Below are 20634 nucleotides of genomic sequence, written 5' to 3' on the forward strand. Positions count from 1 at the left end.
CTCAAACCCCAGTGGTGGAAGACTCCAAAGAAGACTCAGCAAATACGAGGAGTCTAGAAAGTTAACACAACCTTAGACCGTGTCTGCCCTATCACCCAAAAACGTCCATCTTATTCTCACCTACCACAAAGAAAACCAAATCCTTCCTATTTGCACCTAGCTTGGAGGAGAAATAATCAGCAACTATATTACTATCATTTTCAGCACTCACACACAGCAATCATGCTTGGTTTTTATGCCATTGTTGTCATTTTTTCCCAAAGGAAGAGACAAACGAGGAAGAAATGAAAAGTGAGAGGGCATGAGGCCTCGTGCCCAACATTACTGTTCTTTCACTCTATAACTAGAAGAATTCAAAACTAATGTGTTAAATATTAGAAAGATAAACTCTAATGGGCTTAAATCAAGTGGACTGTTAACTATAAAATTCTAAACTCTGATTTAATTTTTTTCAAATCTTTCCTTAGCCCTGACTGGTTTGGCTCAGTGGTTAGAGTGTGAGCCCGCAGACTGAAGGGTCACGGGTTCAATTATGGCCAAGAGCATGCATCTTGGTTGCAGGCTCGATCCCTGGCCCTGGTAGGGGTGCGTGTGGGAGGCAACCAATCGATGTCTCTCTCACATCGATGTTTCTCTATTTTTCTCCCTTCCTCTCTCTCTGAAAAAGTAATGGGGAAAAAAAATCCTCAGGGGTGGATTAAAAAATCTTACCTTAAATATTGGATCATCAGCAGTCTCTAAATTTGTTCTAATATACTAGTAAAATCCACTCTCATACATACAGTGGAGAAGGCACACTAAATGCAAATACAACTAGGTTTGTGTGTAATCAGTCACAATGCCAAAAATTCTCTAAAGCTTCCTGTCTATGTATTACTCACTGCCTCCTGCCATCCAGTGTTTCATATGTATAGCTAACACATAAAACAGAAACTAATCCTAAGGCGACAGAGACATTTCACATCTGTCTGATCATTCTATTAATGCCGGAGATTGGATTCAATAGCAAAAACACACAGGATATAAATTCAGTTTGTGGTAAACAAAAGTATATTTAAATTAGTCATTAGCAGCCTATGTGTATTTTCTTTTTTAATCTTTAAGACACTGAAAGCATCTTTGTGTTGGAGTGGAAAAAATGCTTCTTTTCCAGTCTATTAAAAAAACAAAATTCGTTTCTGCCTCTGACCTTCCTACATTTACTTCACATTTTTAGGTTTCCAAAGTCGATATTCAAAATAAGTCAGACCTCTTAGGTACTCTGCTTGCATTGAGTAAGATGCCACCAGATGCTTAGTGGAGTCTGGTCAATATCCAAACAACAGACTTCAGCTGTAACTAGTTGATTAATAGCACAAATTCTGTCTGTTGGGAGAGGTGCCCCACCATGGGCCAGGAATGTCCCTGCACACTGAGGACTGTGGGCAACAGCAGAAGCAGGAGACAGGCATGGACATGATTCTCCCCTGGAGCCTTCAAGAGACAGCATGGCCCTACTGACAACGTGACTGCACACTTCTAGCCTACGAAACTTCAATAAATTTGTTGTTTTAGGCCACCATTTATGGCACCTTGCTACAACAGCCCCAGGAAACTAACACAGCATTGGTAACATGTTAGCCTAAGAACCTACAACTGTCTTGAAGATGTTATGTTACATAAATAATCTTTAATGGCAAAATGATAACTACATCCCAAGAAAGGGAAATGCCAGAAATAAAGGAACTAAAGACCAGAGCTTGGCAAGCACGTAAGTTGATGCTACAGCTGTTCAGACAATTGGGGAGAGAGAGACACTGGTCACAGTAACCTAGGTCTCCAGCACCCAGAGACATGGCCACATGTGTATAAGGACAGCCTCCACTTAAAAACACATCCTCTCAAATAAAGTTCCTCCAAGGTCCATGGAAGGGCAGATTAGGGAAAAAATAAAATCCATAGCACAGGAAATTATGACCCTGAAGTTCATCTGTGCCTGGATATTCAGTCAGAATGCTGATAATCATGATTATGTGAACCTAAAACTTGTAGCCCCAGTAGGTGTTTGACACATTAACACAAACAACTCAAACTTATCAGAACAAAGTAAACCAACCATTTTGACTAAGTTCCTATATAAAGGAAAACATCCTTACCCTCCAAGGAATTAGAAATTCAATTTGGAGCTCAGTATTTAACATATTACAAGCTATCAGAAAACTATTAAGTGCCAGAATAAGATCTGGCTGGAATAAGATCTCCCAAATCACTGGAAAAAAAATTATCCAAAAATAAGATGACTTACCCTACAAAGTTACTTTGATTTGTTTAAAGAGAACTATAAAGAATTGAAATCCTCACATAGTATTTATCAACAATACTTTACTATTCTGTAACTAAAACCATAATGTGGCAAATAAATGCCCCTCCCTTAATTTCTACCTCTCTTGCATTCAGAAGGTTACCTTATGGTCTGTGAGGGTGTCCTGCTAAGATTCTTGTGCTCACCAGAGGGTTTCTGAGACGATGACCCTGCAGAATGACTATATAATGCATGCTGTCTTACTCCTGAAGGGTGCTGGAGTCGAGGAGGTAGTGCTGATGGAGCTTTTACTGGCTTGCTTGAATTCTTTGGCCCTCTGTAATCCGTATCTGTGACAAGAAGCCAAAAATACCTCACAATTCCCCTATGATGAACAACTCAATGTATCATCACCTCTTCCCCCCCCCTAAATAACTTGATGTTCATTATCCTACCAGAATGGAAATTTTGTCCAGAAGAGGAAGGTTTTTTCATCTTCTTCCCTGACACTGTGTTCCAGCTTTCTGAGGGAGGTGGCTTAAGGGTCTTCGGTGAGTGTCTTCAAAAGAAAAGAAGAGACTTGTAGTAACTTAGTGTTCATAGTAACAATATCTACTTAGGTATCTGGCATAACAATTTTATTTGCAACTTATATAAGAATTTCCAGTTTTAGTTCTTATATTAAAAATAAAGTACAAACAAAGCCATTCAGCAACCAGACACAATTCTAATCAAACAAGGTAACATAAGTCAAAAGCATATTTTCTAACCTAAAAAACCAGTAGACTAAAAGGCCTTAATCACAATCAAAGAAAGAGATTCAAGGAATAAATTGCTCTTCATTAGATGTGATGATGGTACTGTCGTTCAGGTGGGGGAAGGCAGGAATCCTTATTGTTTTAAGACACACATAAAAGCATCTACATGTCTATGAGAAATGGGGTGACGCCTGGAGTTTATGAAATATTCCAATTCCCTTTCCATTTTTAAAAAGGGTTAGGGAGAACAGATTAGAAGAGATTACCAAATGCTGTTAACTGCTGAACCAGGATAGTATACTGGGGTTCACTGTACTATGGGCCTATCATTTGTGTATGATGGAAATTTTCCAGTCAAGTTTAGGTGTGACTTACTACCTTTATCTCTAAATAAGGGCAGCAGCAACTGAAATAAAAGGTGCTCTAAAGTAACACTTTAAGTCAACCATAAAATTTTACTCCATATGACATTTACTTAAAATTAACCACATGCAATGCAGTATTGCATGATATTAGAAATGAATATGGTCCCTGTCCTCTAAAGCTCCCACTTTATAGTTATAATATAGTCGATTTCCCAAACGGCCTTTGTGAAGAATGTCACATTTTAAACAGTAACCAACAAAATGAGGGTGTTTTTTAACTTAAAATATGCTGTCATGCAAAACACTGAATTTGAACTCAAACTATTTTTCAAAAGCTCTAAACAAATATAGTTTCTACACATAGGCAACACCTCTAATTAAATTTGAAAACACACAAGCCATTTAGAAATGCTCAAGATTACATTAGGGTAAGTGGAAAAAGACAGTTAATGTCTTAGAAGAGCAGTACATACTTCTTTCCAACTTCTTCAACCAAAACTGGTCCGTTCTCAGAGTGAACTCCTTGAAGGTCTGCATTAGAAAATTTTCCATTGTGATCCAACCTAACCTGTTGAACAATTCCAGAAAGATTAGTCACCTGCTTCCTTGCATTAATGATTAGTTTTTAAATTTTATTGTTTTTGCCCGGCCGGGCATGGCTCAGCGGTTGAGCATCGCCCTAGGATCCAGGAGATTGCGGTTCAATTCCTGGTCAGGGCACATGCCAGGATTGTGGGCTCAATCCTCAGTTGGGGGAATGCAGGAGGCAGCCGATCAATGACTCATCATTGATGTTTCTATCTCTTTCTCCCTCTCCCTTCCTCTCTCTGAAATCAAAAAAGCTATATTAATAAATAAATAAATAAATATTTTGTTTTCAATTAAAGAGAAAATGAAGTGTATATTGTTAAACACAAAACTAATTTCAAAATGGTGTACAATATGTCTCTCTAACCTCCCAGACTAATTTACTTCTACCTAAAATAAAGACGTTTGTTTACCCTTCCAAAATTGTTCTAAATTATTGTTCAAGAAGAAGCACAATCTATTAAGGCTCCTAACAAGAGAGGCATCTTGTCCTGGTCCTGAAGCCAGGGCTGTAGCACAACACATACCAGGATTCCAGGCCTGGCATTTCTACTTATCAGCAGTATGACCTTGGGTTTTCATACTTCAGTGTCTTCATATGCAAAATAAGGCTAATAATATAGTACCAGTCATAGGACTCATGAAGATGGAAAGAGGTATGTATCATATGCACGAAGGACACAAGAATAACTATTATTATAATTACTCTTATCTTCTCACTTTTCTGATACGCAAAATGTGTAACTGTGACCTAAAAATAGACCCATTATCTGTTCTCTTACAACTGGTATTTTCCAAGAGCAAATTGTGACACGAAAGTAAGCCCTGAGATTTTTCTATAATCAAACAATACACACTGAACAGGGCATCTGGCAGTCATGACTGCACAGGGAACACTGGCAGCAGCAGGAGCACTAAGAGCCCATTAATGCAGCATGACTTTGAGTACCCTCCTACTTTTACTAGTAGACAAAAGTCCTCATTCTTCATCAATTGTGACAGGACACTTTCCTCTCTTCTAGAGTTTAACGAGGAGAATTTTTCTGAAGTTGATTTTTATCAAGTTTAAATTATATCTTACATGCTTACTTGAGTAAACAAGTCATCTTTGACTCCTAGCAGTTTCCACAAATTTCAATTAAATTTTATCCAAGTGAAAGAGTCAAGAAGTAGAATTAGAAACAAAATACTCTAAAAAGGAAAAAATTAAAACAAGTACATGCTTTACCATCTACTTTATCAACAGTATCTAATTTACCAAGAGCAGCTGCAACCTCAAAGATGTGCTTGATCTGAAATAATGAGTAACACTTTAGTGGTAAAGCATAAGATAAGCAATCTTCTCTTCTCTGTTGAGGAGGTGGAAAAGGAGAGAAACCCTAAGCCCTGGTTTTATTCTTCTCTCTTTCCCCCTTCCAAGATGTCCAAAGATTTCACAATTCTGTTCTATAATTAGAGCACGTTTCTAACAAGCCCTTAAGGAAGAACCTAAATGAATCACATCCTCTTCTTCCTCTCCTTACAAATACCCCAGAACCAGACACTATGAAAAGTGCAGAAATATAATCCTGATCAGATACTTTTCACAAACCACTTTATCACAGAGGAAGTGAGTGTTTCCCTCACAAGTCAAGAAAAATGTTTGCCAAAGACTATTTTAAGATAGTTTTAAAAAGGTAACACTTTTTTTTAAATCCTCACCCAGGGATATATTTTTATTGGTTTTAGAGAGAGATGGAGAGAAACACTGATATGAGAGAAACATCAATTGACTGCCTCCTGTACACACCCCAACCAGGGACTGGACCTGCAACCTAGGTATGTGCCCTGACCAGGAATCAAACACAAAAGCTTTTGGTGTACAGGACAGCACTCCAACTGACTGAACCACCTGGCCAGGGCAAAAGGCAACACTTTTTGATGGAAAACATTTTGATGAAAATTATCTTCCAACTAATTTTTGTGTATGTGGATTTTTATTTTGGAAATAGCATTTATATCATAAAGAACAGAAAAGGGACTTTGGAAATTATCTTATCCAGAGTTTCTCAGGCCTTGGCATTTTTGACACTTTGGACCAGATAATTCTTTGACATAGGGGTGGGGGAGAGTATCCTGTACACTGCAAAATGTTTGGCAGCACCCCTGGCTTCTTTCCACTAGATGTGAGTAGCACCTTCTTAGTTGTGAAACAAAAAAATGTCTGCAGAGCCCTGGCCTGTGTGGTTCAGTTGGTTAACCATTGTCCCATGCACCAAATGGTCAGCTGGTTCAATTCCCAGTCAGGACACATGCCTGAGTTGTGGGCGCGATCCCTAGTAGGGGCCATGCAAGAGGCCTGTTTGATGTTTCTCTCACATTGATGTCTCTCTCTCTCTCTCTAATAAAAAGAAAAAATCAATAAAAACATATTTTTTAAGAAAATGTCTGCAGGGAGTGAGGGGATGCAAAATCACTCCAAGTTAAGAAACACTGACCTAATCCAACTTCGCCCTTTAATAATCAGCTACTTAAAACCAGAGCAGTAGCTTATTCAAAGTAATTGAAAAAACTTCTCTTATTGTCCATTTTCCTTTCTTAAGCCAACAGAAAAACATTATGTACCTCTCAATCTTCCAGGATGACTTTTATAAACAAAACAAATTGACCTATGTCAAGCTTGAACCAATTATAAATGATTTGCCAACTGTAATGAAAATATTGAAAATCTAAAATGGTACTGTTACTTCTTTGAAGCAGGTTAATACCAAAGATTAAATTATTTTTAAAGATCATGTGATGGGATGCCATGGTTTTAGATACGTACCATTTTAGTAATGTATTCAAATGGGTCAAAAGGCTAAATATTTGCTGGCCGGGCATGGCAGTTAAGCATTAACCTAGGATGCAGGAGATTGCAGTTCGATTACGGGTCAGGGCATGTGCCCCGGTTGTGGGCCTGATCCCCAGTCGGGGGCGTGAAAGAGGCAGTCAATCAATGACCACCCTCTCTCATTATTGATGTTTCTATCTCTCTCTCCCCTTCTCCCTTCCTCTCTCTGAAATCAATAATGACTTATTTTTTTAAGAAGGCTAAATATTTAAAATTAAAATGTATCCATGAAAAAATATATTCCAAAATCGCAAACTAACAACACATTCAAACTTGATCTGTTTTCAGGGTTCCTATTGTAATAAGTAAGATTTCAGGTAAGATCTTTTCTTCTATATAACCACTTACTTGGCATTTATCTCCAACTTCATACTGTAAGCCAGCAGCAATGGAATAATCACGTTTCTGTTGAGCTGTAAACAATACCAGTATAATATCAAGTTGATTTAATTATTTTAAGTGCCATAAAGCAAATTTATGGAAAATAAAGATTTTTAAACTCACCTTGTTTAGACTTGAGCCACATTTCATATTCAACATTTCTATAAACCGCTGGATTGAGTGACTTAAGAACCTTTCTAGACAAAGAAAGGCTTGGGGAGTTCCCACTGTTTTTCAGGTGCTACACAAACAAAGTCAGGAAGTCCAATCAACACAAACATGCTTATAAAACATTTTTGAGATGTGTATAAGAATAAAAACAAAAGAAGAAAACTTCAAAAATTAGTAAGGTGCTGAAAATTTTCTTACTAGTAGATGCTCCTGACTACTGAAAATGTACCAGAAAAGAGGGAAAAAATTAAGACTATAATTTTATAAGCTCTTATATTGAAGAACAAGTTAAAACCATTAGGAAAAAAAAAATACCTGATCACTTGGCAAAGCTTTAAATCCATTCATATCCTTAGCAGTGGTAGTTTTACTCCTACAAAGAAAAAAAAGAAAAAACCATAATTAGGAATACAAAATGTGCTTACATGCAATTAATTTATTCTAACCTCACATAAAAATGTCAGAAGTCAGATTTATATTCCAAAAAGTCACAGCTATATTCCTATGAACCCATACAAGTTTTAGTAAAGTGTGCAAGTATAGGAGGAGTGTGTGTGTGACTTACAAAATATAAGTCAAAGACTTTTATCATTAATTCTTACTGGTTCAATCATCAAGAAAACGGAATAAGAAATAAACTGAAATTTGGGTGGACAGAATGAGTTTATAAAACATTCAATGTAAAAATATATTTTTCGGTACATAGAGGAGGATCCATTAAACAAAATATTCCACTACAATAAGATGTACAATCTAGTAAGTAGTAAATACAAACTAAAATTAATCAGTATGCTAATGCTGTTAAGTGGTAATGGGGTGGGAGGTGAGGAAAACATGAGTGTGAGTTGCAGGCTCAAATAACAAAAAGTGGGATGAGGAAAGAACTTGTTACGTTTTTTTGAATAAAGAATTAAAAGTGATGACACAGCAAAACATACAGTTATTTAGTATTCCAGGAAGAGGATACAGACAGTAAGTGCAAAGACCCTGGAGAAGCCAAGAGGCTGGCAAGGCTGACACAGAGCGATGGCAAGTTGAGTGGGAGTTAAGGTGAGAGGCCACCTGTACTCTTTTGTCCTACACTCCTTAATAAATCAATCTCTAGTCTTTAGGACAATCTCCAAGTCTATACTCTTAAATGCAGCAACCTCTTTTACGAGACCCCAAGTACCTAGTGTCTAGACTACAAAAAGCACCCATAATTTCCAGTACTTCAGCACTGACCAATGTGAATACAAAAAGAATCCAGGCACAGAAGTATAACATCACCCTTAGTCTTTCCTCCTTATTACCACACTATGCCTATCTAGTGTGCCACGATTATATAGCATTCTTCCCTAACTGAAGCCTTGTCTTCCCTCAACCAGATATGACACAAGAAAAGAAATCTATAATAATGCAAAAAGTTAACCAGAAAGGCTCCCATGTTCCAAAGGTTACAAGAGTACAGTATAAAAAGGAAAACAGCATTACAATGAGCACACTTTCCCTGGTTAATTTTCTCCTATGCTCAATGACATGTCTTAATCAGACCAGTGCTGGAGAAAACCATGGAGCAGAATTTCTATCTGTGCCAAGTTAGTCTATTCTAACATTAAACTTATAGTGGCAGACCCAGATTCTAACCTGATTTCTTTCTTTTTTACAAAGAAACGGTAGGTAGTTAATAAAATTTTCAATCAGGATCAGAAAATTTTAATTCAAAAAATGCCTGGAATTACAGATAAAGACAGATATATTTAAATATTTAATAAAGAATTAGATCTCATAAGGCTTAATTCCATTTCTTTCTCTAGTTTCACTGTATGTAACACAAAGTATAATACTTTCCTATTTGAGATACAACAGCAATAATATAGTTTTAGCTTTATTGGGAATGAAACAGGATTGGTTATTATAAAATATAAACTTAATTATTGTTTATAAAATATTATAATGTATGTTGGACAATATATCTAGGAACTAGGCTATGCACTTTATATGTTATCTCATTTAATTCTTATAAATTCTGCCTGTGAGGAAATACTAGTATTTCCTCATTTTACAGATTCAGAATTGAGGCATCTTAGTGAATTTAAGTAGTGGGCAGGAAGCCAGGATTGAAACCAGGTTTGGATGTCTACAGCCCAAGCTCTTCACCACTACCTCACATATCCTGTGTGGAAAAGAAAAAAAAGCCTCAGAGACCCCAAATTAAAAGGTGCTTATTCACAACCTAAACAGAAGCATTATCCAGAGCTGTTCCCACACTATACACCAACTTGGGATTTTTATTATCTAAAAAGAAAAAGAAGTGGCATTCTTTAAGAAAGAAAACAATAAAAGAAAGTCAAGGAAATCAAAATGGCCAGTTTTCAGCACTGGATATATAAACAATTGACAGGTTAACCTTAAAATTTTACAATACCACACATAAAGGTAGACCAAATCTATTCCACATATATACGTCCAGATTACACAGAAATAGATGCTTACCAACCAAAACATCGACTTTCGAAAGAAACAGTTCCCTAACAGAAATTAGGTAAAATTAGTGGCAGAGAAAAAGAACCTTCTACTGCAGATTGCTGTATTTTAGGAATACCATACTTCAATGTCAGGTAACTCCATGCAGAAAGATTTACTGAATTGTTTCTTTGTATGGCACTATAAAGATATTTTAGAATTTGAATTCATTCTTACTTGCAACTGTCATCCTCTGAATCTGATATTTCACTGTTGCTTTCACCTGCCACTTCAGTGGTGTCGAGTCCCATCAAGAGTTTACTAACATCAGTTTTAAATACCTTCTCATACAGCAATTCATAAAGGAGAGCTGCAATTAACAAGAGAGATGTTATGAACATTAACTAATTTTATGTTCTAACATAAAACTGAGTGTCTATTGCCCAGGCTTCTAAAATCCTAACTAGACACCTGCAACATCTATGGTCAATAATACAATTTAATCAGAAAGTTACCGAGACAGAGCAACCAGAATTACTGTGTATGTAATTAATTTAAAATCATTACACAACTGCCATTTTTAAAACTAACAACACAAAAAAGGTATCACAACTGTGTAATAAGTATGATGACAATAAAAGCAAAACATGCATACTGAGCAATTACTACACTCCGTGCATTGTGTTAAGCCTTTACATTATCTTCATATTTAATCCCAACACAGTGGTATAATTATTCTAATTGTACAGATGAGGAAACTGAGAATTATAGATGCCATACGATGTACCCAACCTTAAGAGACTTGGATGGAAAACATTAAGAAACATTAAGATTGCTAGAAAGAGGGTAACTTTTCATAAGGGACTAAAAAGAAACAGTTATAAAATGTATTCTTAGCAACCAATGAAGCAGCATATTTAGACCACTTTTTTGCTTTAAAAAAAAAAGGCCCCGGCCAGTGTGGCTCCCAAGCATTGAAGGGTCTCAGGTTCGATTCTTGGTCAAGGGCATGTACCTCAGTTGCAGGTTCAATCCTGTGTAGGAGGCAACCTATTGATGTCTCTCTCTCACATCAATGTTTCCCTCCCTCTCTCCCTTCCACTCGCTCTAGGAAAAAATATCCTCGAATAAGAATTAACAAAAAACAAAAAAACAGAAAACATGGAAATATATTACCAAATATTCAAAACTACCAACACATGGAGGTTAGGACTCTCATTTGGTTTTACTTCAGTGATCCTTATGAAAACAAGTGCACTAAGAATTCATCAACAATGAGTTTCCTGCCCGGCCGGGCATGGCTCAGCGGTTGAGCATCGACCTGGGATCCAGGAGATCAGGGTTCGATTTCCTGTCGGGGCACATGCCTGTGTTGCGGGCTTGATCAATGACTCTCTCATCATTGATGTTTCTACCCCTCTCTCTCCCCCTCCTTTCCTCTCTCTGAAATCAATAAAGATATGTTAAAAAAAAAAAAAAAAAAATGAGTTTCCTAAGAGATTCCCATTCTGACCAACCATCTTTCCTCTACTCTTGACATCATCCAACCTTCAGGCACTGAGAAGTACAAGAAAGGAGGCTCCATAAACTATCCTTCCCAAAGCTAACATGTCCAGATTTTGACTAGCTGAGGGAAAAGGACACAACCCAGGATACAGACAGCTAGACTTTCATACCTCAAAACAGATCAATTTTTAAAATTTGCGTTACATATTATCTTTACTTATCACCACTAGCTTAAGAATAGGAAAAAGTTGTTACATGCCCAGCACTACTGCTTTGTATGAGTGATGTGCACTTAGAACAGATGAAGGCATTAATATTTTTGGTTAGCTAAGGTTTTTAGAAATATCTTTTTTTTAATTCTCACCGGAGGAATTTTTTCCATTGCTTTTCGGGGGGGGGGGGACTGGAGGGGGCAGACAGACAGAAAAACATCAATGTGAGAGACGTATTGACTAGCTGCCTCATGCACATGCCTCGACTGGGGCTTGAGATCGAGCCTGCAACCGAGGTATGTACCCTTGGCTGGAATCAAACCTGGGACCCTTCAGTCCATGGGCCAACACTCTAATCAATGAAACAAACTGGCCAGGGCTAGAAATATCTTTTTTTTTTTTTTTTTTAATATGTCTTTATTGATTTCAGAGAGAGGAAGGGAGAGGGAGAGAGAGAAACATCAATGGTGAGAGAGAGTCATTGATCAGCTGCCTCCTGCACGTCCCAGTGCTGCGGATCAAGCCTACAACTCAGGCATGTGCCCTGACTGGGAATCAAACCTCGATCTCCTGGATCATGGGTCGATGCTCAACCACTGAGCCACACCAGCCGGGCTAGAAATATCTTTTAATACAACAGAACAGAGTATAAAGTGCCCTGACTTATGTGCAATAAGCCTGGATATCTTGGGAATATAATTTCCTGCATAAACACAAGGGTGAAACTTACACTGACACATAGCAGAGCTCTCCTTATATTTTATGGGATAGACAATATCATAATGATTTCCATTTGAAAAACACAGTAATACCTAAAAGAAAAAAACAAAAGACACCTTTCAGCCCTTCATACATGACATTTACATAGCAACTGACTATCTCTCTCTCAATTACTAGTAAATAATTTCCAAACAGAAAGTGAGTATTTTAGAAGCAATCTAAAGCTCCAATGTAGTCAATTATGGCATATCCATATGCTGAAATGTTACACAGCCACTAAATCAAAAAGTTCTTAATGACTTGGGGAATGCTTATGGGATAACAAAAAACAAGCGTGTTATATGAAAACAATACGATTTCAGCTACTTAAAGAACAAGAGTTAAGAGACCATAGAAAATATTCCAAAATTTTACTAATGCTTACCTGTAAGAGGAAGAATCAAAAGTAAAATTTTTCTGCTTCTTTACAGTTCAAGTACAGTTAACCCTTAAACAATGTGGGGGTTAGGGGTGCCAACCCCTGCACAGTCAAAAATCCAAGTATTACTTTTGAATCTCCCAAAACTTAACTACAGTCCTAAGTATCTTCAGGGGACTGGTTCCAGGAAACACACACCCCATACCAAAATCCACGAATGGTCAAGTCCCTTATATAAAATGGTATAGAAAAATGCATACAATCGGACCTCTGCATCGGCAGATTCCAACCTCCAACCTCAAATCAAAAATACTGTTTTCAGTCTGCGGTTGATTGAATCCACAAATGTGACACCCTGGGACATGGAAGACAGATTGTATATTTATTGAAAAAAAATCAACATATAAGTGGACCCAGGCAGTTCAAACTCATGTTGTTCAAGAGTCAACTGTACTTCCTAAGTAGTCAATTACTTATGCAAAGAGAAGCACGCTGATTTTATTTAGATTATGTCATATTCCAATAAATGTACTGAAAAAGGCCAGATCCAGAGCAAAGCACCTTGGAAACCCATAAGTCCTTATAAAGGTAGTATTTCACTCAATTTCCCCCGTCCTTACCACCACCAGCATAGTAACAAGACACTTCAACTTGGCCTAGGTGACTCCAAAACAACTAATTAAAACAAAGTTTTCTTATAATGAATCAGCTGAGTTTTTTTCTTTCTGGACTTTACATAAATTTCCAGTTGTTTCTGCTTTGAACAGGTAACAACAACTTAGCCAGCAAAGTATCTTTATAATGGGAACTATATCACGATTACCAAAGTATGTCTGTATGCAATGGCAGAATCTATTTTCACAAGTTATTTTACTATTTAATGTTTACATTGACACAAAACAGTAATAGATTAGTTAATTACATACACTAGCATCTCATTTTTTTTTTTTCCCCTTTAGTGAAATGTTGTAACAGGGTTCAACACAGTGATTTGTGGGGGAAAACAAATACAAAATAATATGACTTGATGATTAACAAGAACTACACTGTATCAACTCATGTATAACCTTCATGCACAAATATTTCCAAAAATCCCTTTAAAATTATAGCTTAGGAGGTCAAGGTGGGAACTGAGTAGTTATTTTACTTAAATCTTTTAAAAACAGTGAAAAAAATTCTTACCTTTTCAGGAAAATTATTTTCAGTTACTTGTGAAGGAGAAACATTTGGTTCACGATAAATTACAAAATCTTTCCTGAAAATAACATTTAGAAATTACTTCTGATGGAATATATTTCATGAATTGAGATTTATCTATCATTCATTCATTCATTCATAGCCTAATAATATATGGCCAAGCAATCGTCTAGGCACTGAAGATATAGCAGTAAACATAAGACAGTAATGGGATAACTAAGTTGTAGAATACCTTTACAAAACCACCTTTCCAAATAAATAAAATTTCAAATATAACTTATATGTGTGACTTCAGATATAAGGAGACCTCAAAACCATAGAAAATGTAAAGAGGAAATGTATAAAGACATATTGAGCCCTAGCTGGTCTGGTTCTGTAGTTAGAGCATCGGCCCAGGGACTGAAGTGTCCTGGGTTCTATTCCGGCCAAGGGCACATATGTCGGTTGCAGGCTCGATCCCTTGCCCCACTTGGGGCTTGTAGGGGAGGCAAGCAATTGATGTGTCTCTCTCATATCGACGTTTCTCTCTCTCCCCCTTCCACTCTCTCTGAAAAGCAATGGAAAAAATATCCTTGTGTGAGGATTAAAATAAATAAAATAAATAAATAGAAAGCATTTACCTGCTCCTCTACCTAGGTGATAGTAGTAAAATTGATAATATGGTGTTTTGCCTCTGTTCTAGTGACGATTCAATACTACCAGCCTTCAGAAAGTAGGAAATCATCTCGCTATACTGTTGATAAATGATACTGTTTACAGGCCTGGAAAATTTTCTGTACTCCTTTCCAAAAATACTTTAAGAATTGAAATTTCTAAACATTGACATATCTAAATGTCAAAATCTAATTCATACAACAACAAAAAACTTAGAAAAGATGCTTCACAATCAAGGCATAAAATTGCTATTTTCACAAGTTTAGTATAATACACTAATTTTCCACTAACTTTAATTATGTTATTACAGTGTTTACCTGTACATAAGAGAAAGGGCACTTATTTCCACCTGTCCAACCCATTCCTGTATTAAAGAAAAAAAAATGGCACATAAGTGTCATACTTTTTACAATATACCTCTAAACCAGCGATTTTCAACCAGCGTGCAGCAAGAATTTTTAAAACAAGCAATACCTGACTATTTAGTCAGGGGCACTGACCTCTTTTACCTCAGAATGTCAAATAAAAAAATGACAACAGCCAACACAAATGAATGAATCAAAATTATACCTGTATTTTTTTTGCCAGATCAGCAAAAAACATATTTTTTGGTGTGCCACAGACTAGTATAAAAAGTAAGTCATAGTAGAAGAATCCTGTTGTATAAAAGAAACAAAAAGGTATGTGTAATACCTATGCATGAATTCCTAGAAAGAAGACTGGAAGGATACATCTTAAACTGACAGTGGAGACACAGAATTCAAGATAAGGGAAAATGAAGGATTTTTCACTCATTTTATATTAAATCTTTTACCATAAGAATGTATTCTATACTAGTGACATTAGTAAAGACTTAATACCAACAGTCACTAAAAATAATGAGTTATTGTGAATGAATGCTGCCACTTTTCCCCTGAAAGAAAAGAAATTTGAGATAAAGATTTTAAACAATGATCTCAGACAAGGATAATCTTTCCCCCTGAGACTTTTCATTTTAATAGTTCTTAAAAATTGGCTCTGGTATTCAAAATGAAATGGGTACCATATATTAAAATAGATTTCTTAAAATAGGCCTCTACCTAACAATCATGGCTTCTCATCAACTGCTACAAGCGACAGCCTGCTGATATAAACAAAATCCCTCACTGAAACCTGTCTGCTTAGATCACAAACACAAGTTAATTTAATGCAAAATGTGTCACATCATTTTTAAAAGTGGAAGATTATTCTACTAGTATCAACAAAATACCTCTCAAATAATGTACCATTTTATAAGTATTTAATCTTCAGAATAAATTCTACCGTAGTCTGGTTAAGCAAACAATGGCTATCACAGTATCTTTTTGTCTCCCATAACCAGGGTCAATTTTAAATTATAAAAACAAATTTATGTTCTACCATTTCATTGTCTTCCACATTAAGGCTATAATTTTATTTAAGCACTTTTTATGATGTTTGATATACTTCCTTACTGTTGGTAAGAGGAAAGCATTATGGAAAATGTTTAATGAGATATACTATATCAAAAACACATATTTAAATGTTCTTAGTCAAAAGCAAATTTCTGTCCCTTAAAAGACACTATTAAGAAAATGAAAAGACAAGATACAAATTGGAAGAAAATATTTACAAAATATATATCCAATACAGAACTTATAGTTAGTATAAAGAACTCTTATAACTCAATAAAACATAATAAATAATGAGCTAAATTTATGAACAGACACTTTACCAATGAAGATATGTGGATGGCAAATAAGCACATAAAAAGAAGCTCGACATTATCAGAGAAATGCATTAAAATCTCAAGGAGATAGCCTTGTACAACCACTAAAACTTAAGCTACGATTTTAAATTGTAGCTCAATACCGAGTGTTGATGAAGATGTAGAGCAATTGGAATTCCCATATATTGCTAATGAAAAACAAAAATGGCACAGCCGAAAAAAAATTTAAAAAAAATGGCACAGCCACTTTGGAAAATAGTTTGGCAGTTTCTCATTAAGTTAAACATACATTTACCATATGGCCCACCAATTCCACACCTAGGTATTAATCCCAGAGGGGAAAAAACCATATGTCCACATAAAGACTTATAAGCAAATGTTCTTAACAGCTTTAATAGTAACAACCCAAAACTGAAGAGAACCCAAAAAAACATCAACTGGAAAATGTATAACCAAATTGTACATCCATGTAATGCAATCTCAGCAATAAAAAGAAACTACTACTAATACACACAACATGGATGAATCTCAGTGTTTCCATTATGTTAGGTATAAGAGGCCAGACATATTAAACTACAAACTGTACCATTCCATTTCTAAGAGTCTAGTAAAAACAAAACTTGAAATCAGATCAGTGGTTGCTGAGGGGGTAGGAGACGAAAATTAAGTGCAGAAGAGCAGAAAGAACTTTTTGGAGTGACAGAAATGTTTGTGCTGGTGGTTACACAATGTATACATCTGTCAAATCTCATCAAATTATACACTTAAAACTGGTAAATTGTATTGTATGTCAATTTTACCTCATTAAAGCTGACTAAAATATATTCTTGCAAAAAGCTTGAGAAATGTTCAAAATGCTCCACTGGTTTTTTAAGTAAAAGGATAAGAATTGGATGAAGCAATGGAGTTTATCCATCAACTATATATATTTTTCATTTTATACATCCCATATATTGAGAAAGAAAGGAAATGAAGATATAAGTATTTGTTGCTAATAACAAAAAATAAATAGCTATTCAGAAGGAACCTAAAACATTTGGAGAAGTTTGATCAGATGGAGGGAGCAGTCATAAGAATTAAAAGACCTGGACATCCAGAACCCTAGAAAGGAGGCACTTGTCCTCTGCTCAAAACACAGCAGAGGGCAAGTGCCTCCTTCTGCCCTTCCTCTCCCAGATTCCCAAATCAGTCTCAGTTCAATTAACGCTACCTCACCTCCTCTCTATTCCCTTCTCTCCATTCCCATTATGTCTATACTTTCTCAGACCGCCAAGTGCCTAAACTGCCGCACAAAGATTACTGTAAAATAACATGGTGGAGTTTTTCTGATTAAAAAATATATGGCTTTTGTAATTTCCTTTATTTTCCATAAAGGGAATAAAAATCACCAGTAGCACATACATGATTTACTTACAAATTCTTATTTAGGTTACAGTTTCCTTAGATCAAGTGAAAGAATTTTTTTTAGTATTTTTTTATTGATTTCAGAGGCAGAAAAGGAGAGGGAGAGATAGAAAAATTAATGATGAGAGAGAGTCATTGATCGGCTGCTTCCTGCACACCCCCTACTGGGGAACAAGCCCACAACCTGGACATGTGCCCTGACTGGGAATCGAACCCTCACCTCCTCCTGGTTTATAGGTTGACACTCAATCACTGAGCCAGACCGGCTGGGCTCAAGTGAAAGAATCTTGATGTCTGTTCACATGTCCTTTCTCCATGGTTTCTAGCGTCCAAGGACATGACAGACACTAAAATGTGTTAACTGTGTGACTTGTATTTCTACAAGTCTGACTCCAATAATATCTACAAGCATGTATCAAATGAAAAAAAAAAAATTCACCAGTAATATTACTACCTACAGATTAAAATTTTGAACATTCTATTGTTTATCTTTCCTCTCTATTACATATAATACAATATGGATTTAACATTTAATCAGCATACATAAACTGATCATCAAATAGGCATCCCAAATTGAAAGGTAATAACAATGGGAATTCTAAAAGCAATAAAATATACAATCCTTGCTTTCAAAGAGGCTTATAAACTAAGAGAAAAAAATATAAACTTCAGGATAATGAATTTGTGACCATGGTATATAGGCAAAACTCAGTGCTGAAATCACTAAAATTAAAATGTGGTCAGGAGCCTGGCTAATGTGGCTCAGAGGTTGAGTATCGACCTATGATCTAGGAGATCGAGGTTCAATTCTAGTCAGGGCACATGCCTGGGTTGTGTGCTCCATCCCTAGAAGGGGGCATGCGGGAGGCGCCTGATCAGTGACTCTCTCTCATCATTGATGTATCTCTCCCCCTCTCCCTTCCTCTCTCTGAAATCAATAAAATATATTTTTTAAAAAATTAAAATAAAATGTGGTCAGGCGTGTACTCAGAGAAAAGTTCTTCAAAGGGTATTTGTCTCCCAAACTGGAGTAATACTATACTTATTCCTTTTTATTTTATACTTAATATAACGTGCATATTTTTCCACATATTCAACAATTTTATTAAAGCCATTGCAATTGGCCCTGGCCGGTGTGGCTCAGTTGGTTGGGTGCCATGCTCGAAAGGTTGCCGGTTCGATTCCCAGTCAGGGCACATGCAGGGTTGTGGGCTCAATCTCCAGTAAGGGGCATGCAGAAGGCAGCCAATGGATATCCACTCTGATATGGATGTTTCTCTCTCTCCCCTCCTCCCTCTCCCTTTCTCTCTCTAAAAAAAAATTTAAAAAAAAATAAAAATATCTTAAAAACACTGCAATTGATCGTTTTGCCTCTCATCCCATCTCCCTCCAAACCACCTTAACACAAAATTATTTCATCCACCCAGTCAACAGAAATGCCAGGCACTGTTCTCTGGTTCACTGCAGTGAACAAAACATACTCACTTCCTGCCTCATAAAACTTGAAAGGCTTCCCAATGCCAGATTCCCAGGCCCCAGACAGACTTTGATTCAGATCAGGAATGAAGGGCAGGGAATGTACATCTGTACAACTACCTCAGGTGATTCTGTGTAGCTCACACTGAGATATGCTGGTCTAAAGCGTAAGCTCCAAACTGGTGAGCCTATCACTGAAGGCTCTCCCATGATCTAGTCCACAGCCTGTCCTCTGACTTACTTCTCACTACTTCCTACTTTCAGATGTTCCATGCTCCATAAAACTGAACTGCTCTCTGAATCTGCCTTGCTCAGAATTTTCACTACCTGGAAATCTCCTTCACCCCTGGCATCTTATTCAGAATCTATTCAGACTTCAAATGCCAGCACTCTCCAACTCTTGCTCTGCCTCCCCAGCTGGAAATAAAACTCTGAATGCCTATATCATCATACCTGTCCTTCTTATGGCACATGTACTTTCTCACTTGTATTAGTCTTCCCCGCCACAAGGAAACTCCTGGAAACAGCATCTAAATCCCAGTTACCTCTGCATCCCCAGGCAATTCTCTTGGCCTGCAGCAAGCACTCAAATTAATGTTAGGGAAGCAAACTGAGATACCAGTCATTGATCAAACACTCCGATCTTGTGTTACTACTATTCCCTTCCCTCCCTACCTGACTCCTATTCTTAGCTTCTTCCTTTGCGAACGTGAAACTTAACAGTAATTACCTCTAGAAACGATGGAACATTCTACATGGCATTCTACGTGGCATTCAGTTTTGTAAGCAGGAAAAAAAATTGTTTTAACTTCAAGTGTAGCAGTGGGACCTGGTGGGGAAGTGCTCTCCTTTTACTCTACAGTCGTTTCCTTCTCAAGCTGATCATGAGAAAAGGAACTTCCATAAGAGAACCTATCTTCTCAGTTACCTGAGGAAGCAATCAAATCTTGCCCTGTCCATCAAGCCCCATACACCTACCAATACAGCATCCTGAAATTCATCACCAGTATTACTTTAGCTTTTATACTACATTCACATGCCATTATAACAAAGATAAAGATACCACAACCCTGTCCTTAGGAAACACCCAGTGCACAGTACATAGCACAAAGCTCCAACTGTCTTCCAAGTAAATGCTGCACAAAATGTGCAACTAAGAAATGTTTATAAAGAAACAGGGTAACTCACTGTAACCCTTCCATACACTATACTATTAATCTTATATATAAAAAATAGATACATTAAAAGATTACTACATACCTGTGGGTTTTCCAAACGTTTTAAATACTCTTCAAATGGCCCTTCTATAAACTGAAAAAGAAAAAGAAAAAAGTGTATTAGGAATACATCAAAACAACAGTGAACCTGTCCACTGTGAATTACCGAGTTCTTACACAAACCTTGGATACATCAGTAATAGTGAAAAATATATACATATATACTCTAATTATGAAAATACA

The 20634-nt window shown here is 36.6% G+C and overlaps 1 protein-coding gene across 1 annotated transcript in view; it reads right to left on the bottom strand.

The window, feature by feature from the left end:
• The window catches only part of OTUD4 (OTU deubiquitinase 4), a 44599-nt gene that overhangs the window by 15498 nt on the left and 8467 nt on the right, over nucleotides 1-20634 (bottom strand). The window contains exons 3-13 of the mRNA XM_087816500.1: nucleotides 20435-20485; nucleotides 14886-14932; nucleotides 13900-13972; nucleotides 12310-12391; nucleotides 10099-10231; nucleotides 7732-7789; nucleotides 7369-7486; nucleotides 7213-7277; nucleotides 3878-3972; nucleotides 2737-2840; nucleotides 2445-2631 (exon numbers count right to left, since the gene is read on the bottom strand). Of these exons, the coding sequence (XP_087672626.1) occupies nucleotides 2445-2631; nucleotides 2737-2840; nucleotides 3878-3972; nucleotides 7213-7277; nucleotides 7369-7486; nucleotides 7732-7789; nucleotides 10099-10231; nucleotides 12310-12391; nucleotides 13900-13972; nucleotides 14886-14932; nucleotides 20435-20485 (1013 nt within the window). The remainder of the gene's footprint in view (nucleotides 1-2444; nucleotides 2632-2736; nucleotides 2841-3877; nucleotides 3973-7212; nucleotides 7278-7368; nucleotides 7487-7731; nucleotides 7790-10098; nucleotides 10232-12309; nucleotides 12392-13899; nucleotides 13973-14885; nucleotides 14933-20434; nucleotides 20486-20634) is intronic.

This window comes from Miniopterus natalensis, chromosome 4 (genome assembly GCF_054644295.1).
Source record: "Miniopterus natalensis isolate mMinNat1 chromosome 4, mMinNat1.hap1, whole genome shotgun sequence".
Taxonomy (NCBI): Eukaryota; Metazoa; Chordata; class Mammalia; order Chiroptera; family Miniopteridae; genus Miniopterus; species Miniopterus natalensis.